The following is a 21935-nucleotide window of genomic DNA, read 5'->3' as shown; positions in this document are numbered from 1 at the left end:
GGGATTGGGTCCAAATCTAATTATTCTTGATTAGGGTAGGATCAGCAACTAGATAGTGTGCATGCATCAAAGCATTGCATTGATTTAGGAGGAGCTGCAAAGCACTAATCATTAAAAGGACAGAGCAATGTTACTTGAGCTGACAGATTTGTAGCTTGATTAGAATACAGATTTGTAGCTTGATTAGAATATATGGATTGGAGTGAACTGTGCAGGTGCTGAATTCCTTGGCATTTCCACTGAGAAGATAGGATCAAGCACTTCTATGCCAAACCTGTGGTATGCTTTGTGCAGTAGCGCTGTATAACTGCAGGATCTCTGCCAAGATGCCTGTTAGCAACAAACCTTTGGACAGTGCACTCCCAGCTTTGACTGCATTAAAGCAGCTTGGCCTGGAATGAATTTTAAACACAGAAACCAGATGACTTTTTTCAAGAATGAAAAAGGGAGGAGAAAACTAAAATTCCAGGACATTAGTGAAATTGGTTGTAATTACTAGTCTGGCCAACCTAGAAGGTAGCAGAGGTGTTTGTCTCTCTGGTTCCTGCTGGGACAGAGAGATTTTCACTTCATGCCAAGCCATTTTCAGACTCATTTGCAGAACAACAAGCTGTATAGTAGGTATGTGGAGGAAGGGGGAGGCCAGATGTGCCTTCAGCACTATTTTGCCTCTCCCAGGGTTTGCCAGGCTCTCCCAAGCCCAGGGGGAAGGCTAAGGAGAACCCAGTCCAGTTGAATGCAATGTTTGCTTCCCTTTTCTCTGGCACTTTCCTCTCTAATGGGTGGCACAACACAGCGTAGGGGCAGGCCTTTGTCAGTCTAACCTGTTGGCTGGAGAAGGAGACAGAAGCCTTTTGGGGGCTTAGTCCCACTTCCTTGGTTTGAAGAGGCAAAAGGAGCGTGGTGGAAGACAGTCTTCTGTATCTCAGCACTTGAGCTGCCAAAATCACTGCTTTGAAAGATAACTGCGAGACTACTGTTTGATGGGAAATGGGGAAAAAATGAACTGTGCTAATTATTTTGTTGTAAGCCTGGGGGCCACATTCCAGGTCCCAGTTCTAAAATGGGTGCCGCCTCTGAAGATGCCCACAGTCTGTGTAACCATTTATTTGGGGTTATAATGGGGTTGGCTGCAATTCTGCTTGCAAATTAATATTTTGATTTTGTTGAATTTACTTGCAGGCTTGTGAAGTACTCTGAGCAGTTCCTCTCCAGTGATCCTATCCTGTCTGGATGTCTCCCCAGCAACCCCTGGATAACAGATGACCCTGAGTTCTGGGACCTCAATGCGAAATTGTATGTATTTATATTCTCTCACCATCTTGTGTTTTACACTGAACTTTATACTGACAGAAATCAGAAAGGGGAAGCATTGATCTCACCATGATACCCAGCCTCTGATCATGAGTCGGGAAGCGTTCCCCTTCTGACATAGCTTTTCCATGCTAAGGAAACGATCTCTTGGGAGTGCTCTGTGCTGGACTTGCAGCATTATCTTCTTCCTCTTGAAGTGGAGCCTTCCTTAACATTATGGGAATTCACAAACTCGTTGTGGGATTATGCACTTAGCAGCTGCTGAGTGAGCCTAATCCTCCCCTTGGATGAGTGCAGTTGACCCTTGCTGGCACAGGGGTGGGATATGACCAGTTATGCTTGGGTGTAGCTACTTGGCTTAGCTTTAACCTTATTAACTCATGCACTGCCAATGGTATAGTAATACAGAGTTTTCAACTACTGGCCCTTGGTCCTTGCACACGCCTCAGGGTGCGTTTTTAGGAGAGAGTTTGGGGTTCAGATACATACTGGCTGTCCATCCCTTCTGTGAGGTCTCCCTTGGATCTCCATTCAGCTATTATGTGCTAGTTATACAATGGCATCTCTGGGATAAACGTATACAGCATATTACAGGTTCTCATTTGAGTTAGTGTTAATGTCCCTTTAGACGGCCCTGAAGGATACCGTCACAGAGTGCATTTGTGAGAAGCTAAGCCCTGGGCTACAACCACTGCTTCCTCCAGAGTGAGTTTGCTGAGTCAAACCTCCTGCAAAGCTGGGAGAGCATTGTGAGAGTAGTACAAGGTAAAGCCTAATCTCACCATGTACCAAGTTGTTTAATTACCACTTACTTAGTGGGCTGACTTCAGGAGCTTATTACAGCATTCTGGAAAACAGCACAGAGAAATCTCCTGGCATTCTAGTAAAGGGCTTTCAGGTTTCAACTAATATGCCAAATAGATGGGCCACGTGAAACTGGCAGCGCTGTTTGTGTTAAACCTTCACAGAGTGGAAATCCCCACCAAAATGCGTGTGGAGCGATGGGCCTTGAATTTCAGTGAGCTGATAAGAGACCCAAAAGGTCGGCAGAACTTCCAGCTCTTCCTGAGGAAAGAGTTCAGCGGTGAGTCTGTTGTGTGGCCTAGACAGAGGGAAGAGAGACACACTGAAGGACACTGTACGGCTGAGGTAGAGCAATAGCAGAAATGCACATCTTTACAGTAGGTACTGTGAGCTGAGGCAATGACGAAGTCACAAAGCAAACTGAGAAATGATTTTGGAGGAGATGGCTGTGCAGTCAGTGCCTGCAATACCATCTAGTGGCGCAGCACACAAAATACAGTAGCGGGGCACCCCTCTTGCAAGGGGAGTGTTCCCAGACAAGCTGGAGCTGTGGCTGAATTCATATGCTTTTACAGCTGTCATTTGCCTCTGAGCAGAGAGCAGCAGAAAGCTGTTTCTTCCTTCAGCCCCGAGATCTTCAGGGTGGGATGCTCTGAACTGGAGCCAGTACACACCAAATCAAACAAATTCAGCTTAGGAGTTAACAAATGGAATTGAGTTTTCCTCAGTCTCACTCTCTCCTAACTGAGTCCTTGTTGCGCAGGAGAGAATTTGAGTTTCTGGGAAGCCTGTGAGGATCTCAAGTACGGAGATCAATCCAAAGTCAAAGAAAAAGCAGAGGAAATTTACAAGTGAGTGTGAAAATTTTTATTTCCTAAACTCATTCTAAACGAGCCCCCATTGCCTCCTTCATGCATTGCCATTCTCCAAATAATTTATTCCTGAGGCTTTTCTTTGTAAGCTGCCAAGTGTGGCTGTGCTATGTCCCCATGTAGGAAAGGAACATTTTGAAGATGAAAGCATAAACACTTTTTTGTTATACAAACTACTTTTCTCCTCTCTCTTCCACTGTTACATTTAAATCTTGTAAAGGAGAGGACTTAGATTGTAGTTTAAATACAAGAGTGGAATACCAAAGATCTGGGGACTGCCCCAAGGCTTGCATGCACAAGCAAATCATAAGTGGATGAATACAGGTAGTTTAAGGAATCATTCATATTTCATTGGGATCTGCCTTAGGGCAAGACTACTGAAGAGCAGCTAGTACATGGCATCAACTTTGAGTGTGAAAAGTCTAAGAATTATCCTCTGCCCAAGCTTCCTACAAATGAGAAGATCCTTAGTTCATGGAGATGATGTACTTTGAGATCTTCAGAGGAGGTACTTTATGAAGGCACTAGAGAGACTCGTTTGGCCTCCAGTGGGCCAGAACATGGTTTATATCGTGTGTTAGGCTGCAAGAGGAAATGACTGCATGTCATACCTCAGCTCATTCTGTTGAAGAGATGGGCTGCCCTAGGGTATGGTGGCAAATTCCAGCTGGGAGTTGAAGGAACTTCTTGTTTGTTCCATAGACAGAAGAATCTCCAGGAATTAATTCTCCCTTTAACTATAGTATTGTTTCCTCTTGATTCCAGACTCTTCCTGGCTCCAGGAGCAAGGCGCTGGATTAACATTGATGGCACAACAATGGGCATCACTGTCAAAGGTCTAAAGCACCCTCATCGTTATGTTTTAGATGCTGCTCAGACCCATATTTACATGCTGATGAAAAAGGTTTGTTGTTTGTTTCCAAAGCCTTAGGGGGATTCCATGTTCTTGGGGCCTTCCCAGGCCTGTGTGAGCTATCAGTGTTACTTGCAAGTGGCCTTTGTTTGAAAATCCCTGAAATTTGCTGACTTAAGCAAGTGCTGGTTCAGGCTTTTGTGCTTTGTTGCTTCTCCTTCCCCCTCATGCAGCATGCCTAAGGTAATGAAGGTTAGCTGTGTGCTGGAATTCCTGCTTTCTTAATATCAGCCTGGTCACCAGCTCATCCATGGCTTGAACAAATCTTCTAACTTCCTGAATGTAAAACTGAGATGCTGCTGCTTTCTTACCTCCAGGATTGGTGTGAGACTAACTCAGTGTTCATTCAGCATCTGAAAGTGTTTTATACACTTGTAGTATCAATGTTTTGTATAGTAGCAGCTGTGCTCTCTTTTAAGGGGTGTCCTTTATTCAGTAAGTGCCACTCTGTATGCTCTGTCAGATATCTTCATGGTGGGATGCTTGTTATACAACTGTGATTTAGTAGTGGTTGGGAAAAGTAGTAGAAACTGTGATATAACTGCATAACTTTTGTACCAAGAGCATAACAGGATATGGCTCATGTCTTAGAAATAACTTTTACTGAGTGTTTTCACACATTTTTCTGTGGTTGTGTTGATAGACACTTCTTCTTAGGTCTGACTGGTGCAGCCATGGTCACCAGGGGACCGATATTCTTAGCAAACAATGTCATGGCTTTCATTAGATCATCAGATCACAAATAACCTGTGACTCCTCCTTATGAGTGATATAAAATACACTTAGGAAAGAGCACTGTGGGCCAGAGCAGCAGCTGGTGTAAACTGACACTGAAAGCAAAAGAACTATACTGATTTGAGCCATTTGCTGAAAGGTTCAGCTCCTGAAACATAAGCACTTCACCCTGCAATGACTGTGAGATGCCTCTGATCTGGACTAAGCTGAGTGCAGGCCTTTTGGTGTGGATCTTTCCTGGGAAGCTTTATCATGGGATAAAAAAACTTAGGAATGTTACAGTAAGATGGAAGGGTATTGGCTTGAATAACTGCATGTGCCTGAAAGATGCAAAGTTTCTTGAGCTGCTGGGTGAGATTATCTGGTTCCCAGCCTCCCTGGCTCCTGAGCAGCTGTACTTGGTGATGATTTTAATAAGGGTGTTTGCAGCCCATAACTACCAGTTTTCCTTTGTCTCCTAGTAGGACTCCTATGGTCGCTATTTAAAGTCTCCAATATACAAGGAAATGCTGGCCAAGGCTGTTGTGCCACAAGAGGCAGTCAAAAAAAGGCAAGTGAAATTGGATGTAATTGTTGTAGCAAGGATGGAAACAGCTTAAGTCACAGCAAAATTACTATGATTTAGGTGTTTACTTAATTAAAACAGATTTTTCACTAAGATGATGTCTTGCTTTGAGACTGATTACACTGTTTGTTTATAAGCCCTTTGGAAATGACTTGTGTGCAATCAGAATGTACTTGGCAATTCTCGGCTACCTGCTGTGTGATTTTTGAATTAATCATTGCTCCTTTCCTGGAAAGAGTAAGAGCAGTGTATACCAGGCATGGGAGAGCCTTCCACCATGAAACATTGGCTTCCAGGGTAGATGCAGAGCCACTGCAGTGTCCTCCATCGATTCTGCTCAGCTGTGCCTAGACAAAGCTGTTCACCCCCTGGGAAGTGATGGTGAAAGGCAGCCAAATTGGAACAAATGGTATCTTACATGCGAGCGACTGCTGGCACAGGGTAGAAGGTCTTAAAAGGGCCAGGCTTGAAAGAGCTTTTTCCAGACTAAGATGAGGGTTGCATAGCAAATTTAGGCCATTTGAACTGCAGTTGCTTCTTGAAGCTGAATATGCAGTGTCAGAGCCAAACTGGGTGGAGTACTTCTCTCTGTTCCTCTTCCACTCTTTAACCTCGCAAGCAAGAAAGAGGAATCATGGACTTTCACACTTTGGCTTCATCCATTTCAAGTCAGTAGGAAAAAAAAAATCCTCCTGCTGACTTGCTTGGGTTTGGCTAGTTTTTCCCTGAGCTGCACATCACAAGGTCACTGGCAGATGGTGACTGTTCCCTGGTGACTACCTTCGTGTTTGTCAATGTCTCTTTTGGAAACACAGTACTCAGCACCCTGGGTAAGCTAAAGCTCTAGTACCTCCTCCAAAGGTTGTTGAACACTTGTTTTCACTGCTGCTGGTAATATTTTGCTGAAGTGGAGAGCAGGAATTCTTTCAGGTATCACAAAGACCAGATCCCCACCCATCCTGGTCCCTATCTTGAGCTCACTGAGGGCACCAGAAAAGATTCCACTGTTAACAGTTGCTCAGGCTCACACTGAGTGTTACCTACAAATGCATACAACGAAAGGAGTCGTCTGCTGGTCATTGCCTGGCCCTAAGCTCCAAGGACAAGACTGTCTTCGCTCTTCTAGCGGTTCTGCAGCTGATGCGTGACACTGAGTCACTGAGTTGTGTTTTAAACCACCTAGTCTGCACTTCCTTTTTGGTATGGTGGCATGTTCGCCTCTATATCTGAGCATGCCCTTCTGATAATGGGCTGCTGGACCTCTCACTGGCTTCTTTTGGGGAGAAGTTTTGAGACATGGAGCAAAGTCAGCCAAAACGCCAAGTTACAGCTCTGTATTTAATGTATAAGAAGCCTTTTTTCTGCCAGGTCAGGTATTAGCAGGTGCTGTGACAGGTGCCCTCCCCATGCGCAGCCTCAGGGATTTAATTGAACAGAGCTGTTTCTCTGATTGGTAATTCTGCTCTGCCTGGGGCCATCCGGATGCTCAGGGATTTCAGGACGTTGCTTGTTGCTTAGTGAGTGACAGCGTGAGTTTCCAGTGCCCTCCTGCCCCTCAGTAACTCGCTGCTTCTCTCTCTCGCTCTCTGCCCAGCTCCGGTTTCCCATTTGGACGCCGCCACCTCCGCTCCAGCCCTAGCCCCGTCGTCCTGAGGAAGCTGGAGGAAGAGGCCAAAGCCAGAGAAGCCGCCACAACTGTGGACATCACGCAGGTCATGAGCAAGCTGGATCGCAGGAGCCAGCTCAAACAGGAGCCTCCCAAGTAGGCTCTGAGCCCTCCGGGGCACAGCGCAGGGAAAAGACAAGCCGAGGCTGGTGTTGAGCTTCGCCTCCCCCTCCTGAAGGTGTCAGTGCTGCCTCACGTTTGCCAGGCCCGCTCTGCCAGCAGCCTGCCTGCTGCGTGTTGCCCTGGCGTCTGGGGCGGCAGATGTCCCTTCCCAGGCACGGCAGGCCTAGGAGCGCTGCCCGAGCCATGGCGCAGGCCCCGGCTCCCTCCCTGTGCCCTCCGGAGGGGGATATTTCCCAGCTGTGCCGAGGCACCGGGAGGCCCGGGTGCCCTGGCCACCTCTCTGCCTCCTGCTTTGCTGCCGGCAGTCAGGGAGGTGGGATGGCAGAAGGCAGGGTTTAGCTCTGCTCCTTCTGCTCTCCCAGTCCTTTGGGTTGAAACTGGCCTTGTCCAGAGCAGAGGTGGAAGACCCCACTGGGAGCAGAGTGAGGCAGCCCACCTTGGAGGGTGACAGTATGGGTGTACGTCCTCTCGGGGGTTGCGTCTTGGGCAGCTCAGTGCGGAGATGGACAGCCCTGACACCCCTCCAAGTATCCTGCGCCTGCTAAACAGTGCAAAGGAGCCACAGACAGAACAGTGGGGAAGACTTCCTGTGAGAACAAGATGATGAGTGTTCCCAAAGGTTTGGGTCACCCTCAATTTTAATGACACTCCCAAGTCCCCTGTTCACCTTGGAGAAAATCAGTGGAAACCTCGGGTCTCTTCCCCTGTTACTCTTCCTCATGATGACCGAGGTGTGCAGGCTTAGAGAGCAGTCTCTTGCAAGAGCCTGCAGGAGGGCTTCAGAGTGCAGCCAAAGCTTTGTTTCTTTTATCAAATCCTTTCTGACTTGTCTTGTCTTTTTCCTGCACTTCTATTTTATGTTGTTTTAAAAAAAAATAAAAAATAAGGTAGTTGCCCAGAGGCAAGGAAGAACCAGGGCAGAGGCATTAAGAGCTGATTTCAACTTTAAGTAGTGTTTTCTCTTTTGCTCTTTAGAATGAGGAAACCTAAACAACTGGTTTAGTGTTAAAGAATTCAGGGAGATTCCAGGCTTTGCTGGGAAGCCCCTGTATGTCTGGACCAGGCCTGTAATTACCAGAAGTGAGAAGATTCCCACGAAGCCCAATAAAAGGAGTGAGGAGGCAGAAAAGCATCCTTGTCTGTTAGAATTTAGGAGAAGGAGAGGGACTGGGTGGGGAACACTGAGACACAGGGAACCTGTTAAGTCCTCCTGTTTGTGGTGTTCATCCATCATTCCTTCTGGGATGATTTTACAGCAAACGGGAGGTACAGAAAGCTGGATGCGAGTGGCAACTCTCAGGTATCAGGGTGTACAGGACCAGCTTCTCACTAACAGGGGAATAGCTGAGCGATAGCTAGGTCCCTAACAGCTTTGAACAGCAATTCTTGCCCTCCCTGTGCATATTAGCAGAGACAGAATCAGGGCTATATGGTCTGAGCTGGTATCACTGCAAAACTAGTCTCGTTCACTTTACAGCTGAGCTAAGGTGATTTTCCTGACCTCTCTTAACCTAATGATGATAAATCTTCTTAGAGGAATTGAAACCACGTTGCATGAGTCTTAGCAAGCAGGCCTGGACATCAGAGTAAAAGTCTCTGCTCTTTTTTCCAATGGAAACGATGGCAAATTTTGCAATGCCATAAAGGGAAGCAGGCTGAGACTGTACTTTTTTTTTTTTTTTTTTTAACCTACCTTGAGATAAGGGCATTGAAGGATACTCGGAGCTTGGCAGGGTTGGTCCAAAGCTGTTTGGATGTGGTGAGCTATGCTGTCTCTTCAGAATTTGTATAGGACAGAGCACTGGGCAGGCTGGGATTGCTAGTATGTAATAACATATGGAAGATCAAGTCAGGATATAAATAGCAAATAATCTGTGTGTTCCAGTCAGTCGCTCTGATTCCACTTTTGTGTTGTTCGTAGCTTTTGTTTCTTATGTTATTTCTATCCACTTCTTTCCCTATTTTTTTAGTCATCTCAGCTTTGCATAGTTGTCCCACTTGGCACGGGTTAATGCTGCGTGTTCTGGAGACACTGTGCTTGTGGAAGAGCAGTCCTCCCCTTGCAGGCAGAAGCTGACTCTGTTCTGCTTATAGACTGAATAAGCTGGTATGACCCAGGATACTACTCCTTGCTCCCTTGCTGCTTGTTCCCTCTGAAGAGGAAGGTTGCATGGTACAAAGTGTGACCATGGTACAAATTGAACTGAACTTTGTGTCAGCCAAGAAGTGGTTTGTTTCCATTGGAAATCAGAGCAATATGTTTCATTTCTTGGCCATCACTTCCATGCATTCGTTTGTCTAATAAAAATAAATATAGAAAAAAGAACTGGGTTCATCTTTCTCTCTGTTGTCTCAGTGTGTTCATCCTTCATTGTGTCATCTTTTCGTCATGCATGCATGCATTTTCTGTATGTGCCTCTGGCACCCTTTTTGGGTTCATTTCTTTTGTGCTGGTAGTGCATCCTTGGGAAATGGATGGGAGACCTGGCCGTGCACCATGTACTCTGCTGATCCGTCTGTACTCCAGCTTGTCCTGAGGGCTTTGTTGGCTGAGCCTGGGACTTCGCTGTGCCAGCTAGAGACACTGGGGCCTTTAGCGCAGCATGTAGCATCTTGTATTATTAGTCAGCAGGGTTTTGTCCTGGTTCTTGGCCACCGCAGCAGGTAGCATGTTGGTACTTTGGGTTTACCAGGGTTAGGCCATTCCTAACTAAGATTGTTCCCAAAAGAGCAGACTCTGTGTTTAGAGCTGATCTTTGTAAGGGGTTAGACAAGCTGATCTCTTACATCAGCCTGATCCATAGAGTGTTCAGTGAGGCCTGTTGCAATGGTCCTCTTGCTTTCCATGGGCAAATCGCCACACTAATGCCCTTTCTGGTAGAGGGTGTCTGCCTGAGGGGCTTAAGTGTCCGTGTTGTGGGACCAGAAATCATCTCAACCCTGGACAAGTTGCTTCTCTGTGCCTCATTTGCTTGAAAAAATGGCAGTTCTCCCCTTCCCTGCATGGGCTGAGGGTGAAGAGTGCTGCACGGCGAGTCGGCTCCTGCACAGCCTCTGCTGTGCTTGGGCGTCGCACCGGGGTGCAGATTTACAGCTTGAGTCCTGAAGCCGCTCTGGCCTTCCCAAGCCGGGGCTTGGATTCCAACCCTGCGGGCAGCTCTGAGGCTTCCTGCGGCGTTTTTGCTTCTGGATGTCACTGAGGGCTTCAAAAATGCCGGTGCTCAGCTGGGTCCAGTTTGACCCTGAGGGTAGGGGCCTGTTGGGAGAGGGCACCATGAGCTGGGGGCCCCTCCTGCGGCATGTCCCCACGCCTGTCCCCACCATCTGGCTGAGGAGACAAGCGGGACACAGCGAGGAGAGGCCCACGGGGCTGCGTCTCCTCACCCAACCTCTCTGCTTTTCCTCCCCGCAGCCCTGCCCGTCGGCCTCTCCGCTGCCTCACCCGCCCGTGTACGCCGGCACCGGGGCTCCGCCGTCGCCCGCCCGGCCCCGCCGCACCGCCTGCCCCTCGCCCGTCACCCCGGCCCTTGCCAGCGCCGCGCGGGAGCCGGCGGCCACCGGCCCTGACCCCTTCCCCGCCGCGGCGGGCGGCAGCCGGCAGCCGGGGAGGCCGGCGGCGGTGGCACCCGGCCGGTCGCGGGCGGCCCTGTCCTTCGGGCGGCTCTTGAAGCGGGGCTGCCTGACTTCGCCCGTGCTCGCCTCGCTGTCGCCCCGGTGCCCGGCCCTGCCCCACGGGAAGGTCCAGCCGCTGGACGAGCGGCAGCAGCGGCTCCGGCGGGACGCGGGGAAGGTGACCAGGTGAGCGCCCGCGCCGCCGGCAAGGCGTCAGCCCTCGCTTCAGGTGGCTCTGCGGCGCTTGGGGCCTTGCTCCTCGTTTGCCTTCGCTGGAGAGGCTGTTTATCCGTTTCCGTGGGGGTTTTGGCACAATCTGGTTTAGCTACAAGGCGTGCGCTCGAGGTCCCCGAGCAGATGGCGGCTGGCTGCCGTGCGCCCCAGCGGGCTCGTCCCCACTCCCACCAGCACCACGGGCTCCTGTAGCTCCCGAGCTCTGGTTCAGATGTGGTTTAGTGATCTGGAAGCCACCGGAGACCCAGAGGTCGCAGGATGGCAGGTATCTCGAGGGAGAACCTCCAAACTGTTGACAGTTTGGCACAGGTTGCTATAGGAATGGCCATTTTTGCCTAGAGAGTCTGTCACCATCCCTCCCTAAAATTAACCTGTACCCAACCTGTTTTGCTTCACCTACGCTGCCGACCACCTACATGAATCCGTGTTACAAAACCAAATTCACGAGTCTGCGGGCTCGTTACACAGCCGGCAGCACGCTCTGGCCGTGGCGGAGCTGCATCACGCGGCGGCTTTGCTTCAACGGGGCGGGAGTGCGCGTTTTCCTCCCTTTCAACCCACGCGGGCTTGTGCCTGGGAGTTTTGCTTTGCGAATTGGGGTTTGGACGGCAGAAAGCTCAAAGCCAGGCTCCGTGCTGTGTGTCTGCTGTCTCAGAGAGCGCTTCAAAAAGTGCCTTGCGCGTGATGAGTTTCTATTTCGCAACACAGCTTCTTCCAAATAAAAATGGACGTTTCTTTGGAGAGCCGAATCCACCCCATAGACTCTGAGGAGGAAGAGGACCACTGCCACCAAGCCTGCCAGGACTCCGCAAAGGAGGTCATCTGCCCTTGGGAGAACCCTACAGAAGGAGGCAGAGCTGGGTAACAAGCAGCCCTTGAAGCAGCCGGGACGTGACCCGCGTTTGCCACGTATGGTTCAGTACAAGGACCATGCTGTTAAAGAAGTGCATTAGAGCCATCCTTCAGCGTCAAGGAAGCTCAGACTGCCACAGTTATGAATAATGGACCCTGATATACCCATCTGTTTGTAATTTAAGAATTTGAAGCATTTCTGGACTTACTTTCCTTCCTATCTTTGGTATATTCAGATCCATTCATTGCAAACTTCTTGATAAATGAACCTCATTTCTTGCCTTATACCAGATGCAGAATATATACATATACATATATATACACACATATATACACACACATATATCTCCTGGGAAATGGTGTCTTATCTGACTTGCTTGCTTGGCCATGAGGTGTCAGCACGCTGTACACAACACAGCTGGAACAGAGCTTGCAGGCATTTTTCAGAGCAGGACTCAGACTTCAAGTGCTGCCAAGATTGGGGCACGTTTGGGTCCCCAGCTTGGGTCCACCCCTTATTGTTAATAGGAATTTTTAATTTTAAAGCAGTTTCACTAAGGGAGAGCTGATTGCCAAGCAGAATAAATTAAACACTCCATGAGAAGCCATGTACTGTATGAGATGACATCACTCCTTGATCAAAAACAAAAATGATCCCAAAGAGCATGCGCTACAGGGGACCGGGAGCGGCTCCAGGGCACTTCTGTATTAGCTCCGGTTTCCCTTTCGTGGCTTCTTGGTGCCCTGAGTTGAACTGCATCCCTGCAACACCTGGGAAGATCAGAATCAAATCTGTGTTGGTGGTCTGGGCCACTCCAAACCTAGACTGATGCATTTACACCATCTTTAACTGCATCATTGTCAAGATTGTTAGAACATCGCTTTCCTTACATGGTGTCAGTGTTTTGAGATGGACTTTTTGTTCAAGTGCAGAGGGGTTTCCTAGATGTGTGTGATGTGGTTCATTATTCTGTAATTTGGCCATGTGGCCTGTGACTTTGGATGTTGCTATTTTGTATTTTCTAATTGCATGTGGAGCTCTGCCTGTGTGGCTGACATGGCTCATCTTTCTAATTTCTGCTAGAGGACTCACAGTCTCTCCTTCTCCTGCATGCTCAGTGGTCCACGTTTCCATGGCAGGAGGTGAAGCTGCTGTTCAGGGCATTGCATGCGGCTGCCTTGGCAGAGATTAGCAGAAAAAGCAGCTTGTTGGGGCGAGACATGAGCTGCAGCGGGCTGACGGTGAGGGCTGCGATCAGATGCTCCGAAATCTGTTGCATGGTTCTTGCCTTCAGAACCGTGTTCAGGATGACACTTTTTCTCCTAATCACGAGGCAGCAGAACAGCTTCAGAAAATCAATGAAGTGTCACCTCTCTATTTCCAGACACTTTCCCAGAACAGCAGAAACACGCACCGTCCCAAAGCAGAGGTCCAGGAGGATGGTGCTGCCCCTCATCCCTGTTCCCTGCTACCTTCTCCCAGGGACCTTGGCTCAGTGCGGCCGCATCCTGACCTACACGCAAGGCCTGCTGCTGCTCACCTGAAAGCGATATTTGGCTGATCCCGCACATCCAGTGTCCCCGTGGCCTAGAGCCTAGTACTCTAGCTATTTCAGTCCATACTGCCCTGCTGGCAAACTGCCTACAAACCTTATCTGCAGAGCAGCTGGGATGCACGTGGGGAGCCAAGGTTTTGATCTGAATGAGGCTAACGGGACTGTGCAGATCCCGTGTTTCTCTCTGTACGAATGTGTGTTTGCTCTTCTTGGCTTTGCTGTACCCGAACAACCTGGTTCTGCTGCGGTGGTTACTAGTGGTGGCCACCTACTATCCATGAGAGACAAATGTGGTGTCTTTCGCTATTGTTTTGTTAATACTGTTATTCAGACACTCCTAATTGGAGAGAGAGAGTTTTGTAATCCAGGAAACACAATGATAGGAAGGCACTGTGATGTGTACAAACTGATAATATTATATTTAATATTATACATGTTAATATTATAAGAATTCTTACAATAGTAATATTTCTCTCACCAGTTTGGAGTTCCTCTTTGGAGCTCCTTGGCTTCTACTTCAGAACTCAACAGACGTAGCAGAACGTGTCTTTGGCTGGGACTTGTGTCACATTTCTGTGCAGTCAGTAAACGCGGTCACGTGGAACCAAGCGTCTGTGGTTTCCTTCTCCTGAGCATTGCCCGAACGCGCAGGCAGCAGGGGCGAAGGCTCGATAACGACTCCCCAAACTGGCTTTCCCACCAGGTCTGTCGGTTCCGGCACATCCGCTGAGCTTCCCGAGGAAGATAGGTGTCGTGTCCCAAAGCGCTTTCCATTGCACAGCCTGGTAAATGCACAAGTTCTCCAGGACAAACTCCGACACTACTGTTATTTTTTATAGACTTAGCAACAGTCTTGCAACGGATGCTATGAAATACCCAGTCACCATGCGAATCTCTTTCTAATGACATGCGGGGGCAAAGGAACACACCGAGAAACCCTTGTTAAAAAGCAGGTCCTGTCCGCAGCGACCCAGGTGGGGTGGCACTGCCTTCGTAAAGAGGCACAGGGGGGTTGTAGAAATATCGCTGAGTTTGTTTTCAATGGCCTGGGGTGGAGGCATCAGTGTTTTATTTCCAGATATGGCTTGCGGCTGCCCGGCGGAGCTCAGGCTGACGCCGTCCAGCCCGTGCCGGCTCTCCAGCGATGCACAGCAGTAACGGGAGGCTCACGCTGTCTGGAGACTGCTCTGCGTCTTGCTGGACACACTGGGGAAATCTCCCCTTCTCCGCAGACGGGCCAGGCTCGGGCTCAAGGCAGGGACGGCACACGTGTGCCAGCAGCGGGAAAGGCAGCGTCTGCAGTACGGAGACGTAACGCGCTGCGTTGGGTTGTACCCGCGTTGTGTCTGCTCTGAGCCCAGGAAGCAAACTGCAGCCCGGTGCCCCGCGGCCAGTGCCAGAACCGGGCGGCAAGCACAACCTGGGACGCGTAAGGAGGACTTGAATAGAGCCTTGGCCCCGTGTCCCTATTTTATACCAGAGGAAGGGCTTCAGCACCCCAGACTGGAGGCTCTGTCAGGGCTCTGACACCCTCTGAGTATCACGGTTAGACTCAAAACGAATAGATTCGCGTGGGCCTGGTGCCTACACGTCCCAGAAGTCAGCACCGAGGGGTCCCATCGCTTGTCCCCGCAGGGCGGTGCTTTTTTCAGTCTTTTCCAACTTGAGGATTTCTGCAGTTTTTCCCCGGGGGGGGGCAGGCCCCCGTGTCATGCATCTCAAGCCGGCGGCTTGCTTCCCTTAGTGATGGCAGCCACCCCGGCCCGCGGATCCCCGGAGGCTGCAGGCTGCAAACCGCCGCCGCGGAGGCCCCGACGGCCTCCCGTCGCTCCGCTCGGCGAGCGCGGCGACATCCGAGGAGCTCGGTGACATCGGAGGAGCTCGGCGACATCGGAGGAGCTCAGCCCCGTCGGAGGCCTGCCGTGCCGGGGCCTGCGGCGCTCCCGCTCTCGCGGCTCAGCTCCCCGTTTGGAGCCGCCTGGATTCACCCGGGAGAACGAGCTGGCTGCGGCGACGCAGCCGTCCGCGCTATGCTGGTAACGCGGGCGACGAGGGAGGTTAGTGACTGGAAGAAGTCATCGCTGCCCGCGGGCAGTGTCTCGGAAACCCCCCCGCTGTTGGGCTGGCAGGGGAAAGACCCCGCCCGTGCGGCGCGGCCCCGGCGCGCAGAAACCCCCCCGTCCCCCAGGTCTGGGCGGACGTGCGGAAGCAGGGGCTGCGGCGGGTGGACTGTGGCTGCCCTTGGAATAGCCCTGGCAGGGAGAGGGAAGGTGCTAAATCGGCCGTGTGGCTTCTCCTGCAGCCTCCGCTCCCAGGTGGACGTTCGGCGGCCTCCGCTCCCGGGGGGACATCCAGCGTGGCCTCCTCCTCCGGAGCGTTTTGTCCCGGCGAGGCTGACCCGCACCTCCTGGGCTGCGCCCGCCCGGCCAGGAGGGCCCTGGGGTTACCCGCAGGCCTCAGGAGAGCGGTTCCCCAGCCGCCTCGGCCGGCCACCTCAAGGGGACACTGTTGGGACAGGATGGGAGCCGCTTCCCGCGGCCTCGCAGGCCTCAACCTCTTGCTGGAGGGAAGCGGGAGCTGGCGTCCGCGGTGCGCTGCCAGCCTGGGGCTAAGCCAGCCCTAGCTGCCCTCCTAACCCGGGTTCGGGGCTGCTTTGTGGTTCCGCCGTTGCGCCGTGGGGCTGGCGTGCACCCGGGACGCGACTGCAGCCTGGAAGGAGAGGCGTGTGCCGGGACACGGCCATCTCGGTGAACCTGCTCCCGTGTCACCGAGCACCTGGTAAAACACCTGAATTAGAGAGCTGTTTTCCTGGCAACCGGCATCTCTCAAATCCCCCTTCAAGCCCAACGCTTCACTCCCTTCTCTCCAGCTGGGACGTTGAGCCAAAGTGCCAAAAACACCTGCTTTCTTCCTGAAGTCTTGGACTGTACGTTGCTCAGGTCTCCTGGATTTCAAAGCGGAACAACGGACACTCGGCACCCAGCAGGATCAGGCCTCGGAGGCAGGAAGCACCAGTTGGCTCGGGAGCGAGCTCGCTCCCGTGGGATCCCCAGCGTGGTTTTGGCAGGCCGTGGGGTTCGGGTAGCTGTGTGAGCAAGCTCTTCCTGCCCGACGTGCCAGCGGGGAAGAGCGGCTGACTCAGAGCCCGACAGCTCCGCGCAGCATCCCCTGGTGAAAGGAGCCGTCCGAGCCTTCGCCGGCACCGCTGCCTCCACGCGGAGCGAGGGCGGCTTGCGAGCCGAGACGTAAGCTGAGCCCGCGTCATGACGCCCTGGGGAACCCGGCTGCGGGGGTGGAAGCCACCTCTGTGCTGCTGCTGCATCACATCACGTCCCACTCCGGTCCCGGAACAGGAGGAGTGGAACCAAAGTGGTTCACAGCACACTCATCCCCAGCACGAGTAGTGCTGAATGTATTATGAAAGAGTCTTCATGACTTGGCTCTTTTGGGGTGCAGGAGCCTCAGGGACGTTGGAGGAATGCAGTCACCGGGGGGATCTCCCCCTTGCCGCCAGGGTTATGTTTCATGCGGTTTGCAGTGTACCTGGCCTGGAAGCGGAGGTGATGCCTCCCAGCATCCCTTTCAGGGCAGAGATTCCCACATCTGTTCCACGCCACACTAAAGATAAACCCTTGCAAGTCAGTTTACTTCTTAAAATTCACGTTGCCATAGCAGCTTAGTGCACTGTCTCAAGGCCTCCTTCTTGCAAAACTTTGATCACCATGAAAACAGAATTATGTTGTTCTCCAACATGTTCTACATACAAATATACTGAAGTTCCCATAGTTCATGCTTCAACATCTCTGCAAAGACCTCTTTCATTTCTCCCTCAGAGAAATGCAGGGCAAAGGACGGTATTTTAAGCCTTTGGGCTGCGTCAGGCACAGCCCTGGGTGCAGAGACCAGCTCCTCGGCGTCTGCGTGGTCCTGCCGCTCGCGTGCCCCGCTGAGGTTCGGCTTCCAGTGGTTTCCAGCACGCGCTGGTGCACCACAGCGCCGAAGCCCAGCTGCCGACTGCCGTCCCATAAATTGCAGGGATACCCTCCTCCCTTGCCTCCGCACGCTGGCCGTCGCCCGCCTCTTCCCTGGAGAATTAAAAGAGTGCAAATGCCCTTGAAACATCTCTAACCATCTACATGTTGGCCAACAAAAGCACGGGGCTGCACTAACCCTGCTGCCTCTGGCCTGGGCGTGCTGAATTCCCTCTGTGCCGGAGAGGGGAGTCAGTCGCCCCTTTTAGCACGGGATGGAAACGGTTTACTCCCTGTACTGGCTATAGGGGCTAATTCAAGACGGGATGCTTAACTTACAGATGGCCAGGAGCTGGTGACGTTTGGCCCACCCTCGTTACCCGGCTCCGGGGGCTTTGATGGGAGTTGGTGGCCTGACTTTGATGGGAGTTGGTGGCCTGACTTTGATGGGAGTTGGTGGCCTGACTTGCTGAGGAGCTTTTGTAAAACCCCTCCACCATCTTTGCAAACCTGACCTGGAAACTGCACCTTGTGCTCCTGAATCCCACAGGTGTTTTAAATGCTGCTGTTAACCTCCCTGTCCCTCGGCACAGACTGCTCTACAGGCTCGATCCAGCTTTTACTGAGGCCACTGGGAATCCTTCTGCTAGCTGGGGGGTGGGATCTCCTGAGGATTATAGGGAGCTGTTTTAAAATTTCTTGATGAGGGGGTGTGCAGACAAGCAAAGGATGATCAGCACCACCTTAGTGCAAGCTAAAGAGACTCGTGTCACCGGGCGATGCAGCTGCCTTTGAGTGACGGCTCAGCCATTAAGCAAAGGCCGGCGTTTCGCTAGGCTTAGGTATCTCCTTGGTGAGAAGGTGGTTGGAGACCTCCAGGAACCTCCCGTGCATCCAGCGTGTGGAGCGTCGGAGCCTGCCGCAGGCCCAGGTACAGTGGTCTGGCTCTTTATAAGCTTTTAGCTTAAAAGCCCTGAATTTTGTTGTTGGTGCTCAAGATGGGGGCTGTCTAGTCTTGGCTCCTAAAATTTCCCCCCGTTGCACCGTGCTGGGAGCAGTGGCAGGAACGTTAACAAACACCAACATTTTAAACCCTGCTCGGAGCAATCCTTCTGTTTCCATCAGGTATCCCATTTCTGTGGCTGCCTTCGTGCTAGAAAGACCGAAAAGAATTAGGCTAGACATGGACAAATCTGCAACAACCACCTACGCAGTCATTTGGCTAAACAGCGCATTAACCCAAGCTACCTTCTGCTGCTGTTAGCGTGACTCCATCTCCCCACCCAGAGGGGACCCTTCCAGACCAGGACGGAGAAAGGCCAGGGGGATTTTTATTAACGTTCACAGCCAGACTTCTTCTAGTCAGCTTTTTTTCCCCCAATCAACTGAAGGGGGAAAAAAAAAAAGGAGAAGAAAAAATTGGGGTAAAAGTTGAAGAACACTTTAATTTATAAGAAAAAGAACTAAATAATTGATGTAGTCATGGTGCCAAAGGTAATTTCTGCTGCTCCCTCTATCTCACAAAGACATTTAGCATTGATTGAGATCAAAGTATCAAAAACCCCTGCTGCTGAGCTGAAAGGCAAAACTTTCGGCTGCCTTTCTCCGCTCTAATAATATCGTCTTTATGTAGTTAATAAACTGCACACTTCAGTCAAACTATATCATTACAGAAGACTTAGGGAGCTAATAATTTAAAAGCAAAGAATTGCCTCTGTTCTTCACTTTGAACTAAACAACATTCTGTTGAATGAGGGGGACATCAAAGCCGTGTTACTATTACCGATGTGGCTGGAGCACAGGGCCGCACAGAGTGTGTACTTCAGTCATCAAGAGAAAAAAAAAAAAGATTAAAGATATTGGCTTATCAACCCACAGGCAGGACCAGGTGTTTTATTTTCTGCTGTGCAAGCATCAGGTGGTTTGCTTATCAATGAGCTTTCTTGTTAAATGGATGTACACGGCGAGGTTGGTCCTGCCGGTCCTCACTGTGGCCCTTTTGTTTTCCCAGGGATCTTCGGGAAAGTTTCGGCCGTTTGCGTGCAGGAGGGTGGATAACGGAGATTGATTTTTTTTTTTTTTTAAATCGTGCATTTTCACCCCGCTGCCCCTCACCGTGTCCTCTGGGCTCTGCCGGGTCGGGCTCTCCCCCGCTGCCTCCCGCACGTGCCGGCAGCAGCTCGTCCTCTCCGGGGGGAGCGGAGGCTCATCGCAGCCCGCTGGTGTGGGGACCGTGTAGCCACGGTGGCCCCGGGGACACGGGCCACGCGCTGCCCTGCGGCGGTGGGGGGGAAGACGGGGTGCTGCCTCCTCCTGCCCCCCAGCAAAGCCGCGCTGGAGAGGTTTCGGCGAGGTTTCTGCTGCGGCTGCTTTGTGGAGCTGTTGCTGTGGGTCCCTGTGGCGTTTCATGGTTTGGGTTTGTCCCCTCCCCGCGAGGAGGAGGAAGATGTGGATGCAGGAGGTCCCGGGTGTAGGAGGGACCTCCGCCTTCCCCAGGTGCCAAGAAGGAGAGCGTTGCTCCCCGGCTGCCTCCCCATCGCTCCTCCTCGGCAGAGGGGCAGCCGGTGGCCAGAGCTTCTCTTCTTTTTTCCTGTCCCTTCCCTGCCATGGCAACATCTGCCCATGCCACGTGTCCGGACCTGAATCCAGGTTAGACTTTTTGTGCTCGTCGGCCACAGATATCCAAACGCAGGTTGTGGGGCGGGTCCTGAATTGTCCTCACCAGGAGAAACGAGGTGAGCCGTGAGGTCGGTGCCTGGAAAGACCATGGCTCTAAGCCCGTCTGCCCTGATTCCCAGGGTTTTGATGTACCCCTAGATGTTCCAGGCAGACCGTGGAGCCAACAATTTGGTGTGGGCTCTATTATGGGATACTTCTACTTCTTAAACACTGCTTTTCATTTGCATCAAAAACTCTCCTTGGTTCTCGGCGGTCTGGATCTCATCCCCTATTAAAGACTGGAATTTAAAAAAGCAGAAAATAATGGCTTGTTTCAAAGTAACAATTCGACCGCTTTTTGAAATGCCGTCCTTATTCAAAACCACTTAAATTTATACATATTTCTAAGTCTTTATTATCCTCAGAGGCTGAACCAATTTGGATCCTGATTTCTGCGAGTGTTCTCCTTGATTTCTGTGTCAAAAAGTTGAGATGTAATGCGAACAGATTGGACATTAACCATAGGTAACAAATGGTTTCCCGGGAATTATTGCTTAAGTTATTCTTTAAAATACCTTGCAAAGCCTATCACTATGGGGAGGAAATTCAGGGCAAAAAGACTTTCAGAAAGGGATGATTTTCTGCTTTTCATCTTGTTCAGCAGCGGGATGGAGCATGTGTCTGAGCTCATGCGTATACATGTGTGCATGTGTGTGCTTTTGTGGGCTTCACTCTTTTTCCGTTAGAAGTTGCGTTACCATGCATTGAGATGACATTCTAGCCCTGAAAAGGGCCGAAAAGGGTTTTTTGCAGTAAGACCAAAATTTTTATTTGTGAAACGGAAGAGGTTCTTCTAGCGGGTACACACATGGCTGATACACACCTTATGACCAGAATAATGTAAGCTACCCTTTAAATTGAGAGGAGCACATCCACTCACTGCTTCTGGAGATTCCTGGGTATCCTGCAGAGCACACAGCGTAACAAGAAGGGTGTGGAGCACACGCTGGTGGTGCGTCTCGTTTTGAGGACAGTAATCATGAAACGAGGAGGCGGGAAAGGATTCCTGCCTGGCCTGTCTCAGCCAGGATGTGGTTCACATGCAAAAGTGGTATCAAAGTTTCGAGGAATGTTTTTCAGAATTTTGGCCTCACGTGGCAGAAAGGTTTTGAGTTTCCCTGAGCTCATAAGATTGCCGCCACCCCAAAAGGGATAGGACACGGTGTCTCAGGCAACCCGAGAGACAAATGAATCCCTGACGTATTCTGCTTGACTTCTTTGGACCTTCACTAATGGGATCCATTGGGCATAATATCTTAGATTTGCACACAGAAGTCAGCATCAAAATGCAGGTAGTATATAATACAACCTTAAAGAAGAACATCTGTCTATCTATCTGTCTACCTATGAATCTATCTCCTGCGGGCAGATTCATTCATGACATGACCATTTTTTGCAGCATTTAGAAACGCTCCCGTGCTTAAAACAGCCCTGTGAGCCAGTGCAATGCAAAGAAAGGCTTTCCAGCTGGACAGAGATGCGGAGCGAAAGGCTCTTGAGCCAACACTTGCAAGATCTGGTAGTACAAAGGTAATAAAGTGACTGCGATGGGAGTGCAAGGCAGAGTGAAGCTGTCTTTAGCCTTTACCAAAACCACTGTCAGTGCCTTTGCCTTTTCGCAGCACAGCTCTTCGCAGAGCTAATTGGGTTAGCGCCTTGCAGGGGGTTTTCAGTGTCTGCAGGAGATGGGCTGCCGCAAACACCTTCCCCTTCAAGGCACACAGCGTTGCCTTTTTCACACCACAGCTCTCTCCCTGGCTTCTGTTCTCAAAAAGCAAAAGTCCCAGGCTGTTCTTCAGTATCAGCCATTACAGTGTTTCAGTTCTTTCCTCCCAGCCATTTTCAAATGTTCAACTTAAAAGGAAAATGTTTCATTTTAGGCCAAATCCCCCCCTCCTCTCCCTTTCCCCTCTCTTCTCTTCCCCCACCCCCCCTTTCTCTGGAAGAAGAACAAAGTCATTCAAATCAGGAAGCTGAGGAACTCCATGTATACTTTCCAC

The 21935-nt window shown here is 50.9% G+C and overlaps 1 protein-coding gene across 2 annotated transcripts in view; it reads left to right on the top strand.

Annotated features, from left to right (window-relative positions):
- RGS9 (regulator of G protein signaling 9) overlaps window positions 1-9321 on the top strand; it is a 32421-nt gene extending 23100 nt beyond the window's left edge. The window contains exons 12-17 of one of the 2 annotated variants that reach the window (XM_064522767.1): window positions 1183-1296; window positions 2283-2398; window positions 2882-2969; window positions 3756-3894; window positions 5103-5188; window positions 6798-9321. In XM_064522767.1, the coding sequence (XP_064378837.1) occupies window positions 1183-1296; window positions 2283-2398; window positions 2882-2969; window positions 3756-3894; window positions 5103-5188; window positions 6798-6969 (715 nt within the window). In that variant the 3' untranslated portion in view covers window positions 6970-9321. Of the gene's footprint in view, window positions 1-1182; window positions 1297-2282; window positions 2399-2881; window positions 2970-3755; window positions 3895-5099; window positions 5189-6797 lie in introns of those variants that run through there. The other variant, XM_064522768.1, reaches the window with a different exon arrangement.
- The last annotated feature ends 12614 nt before the right edge of the window (window positions 9322-21935 follow it).

The sequence above is a fragment of the Dromaius novaehollandiae genome, chromosome 18 (assembly GCF_036370855.1).
Source record: "Dromaius novaehollandiae isolate bDroNov1 chromosome 18, bDroNov1.hap1, whole genome shotgun sequence".
In the NCBI taxonomy this organism is placed as follows: domain Eukaryota; kingdom Metazoa; phylum Chordata; class Aves; order Casuariiformes; family Dromaiidae; genus Dromaius; species Dromaius novaehollandiae.
The sequence above is the reverse complement of the archived record's forward strand: the minus strand, read 5'-3'. Positions and strand labels throughout refer to the sequence as shown.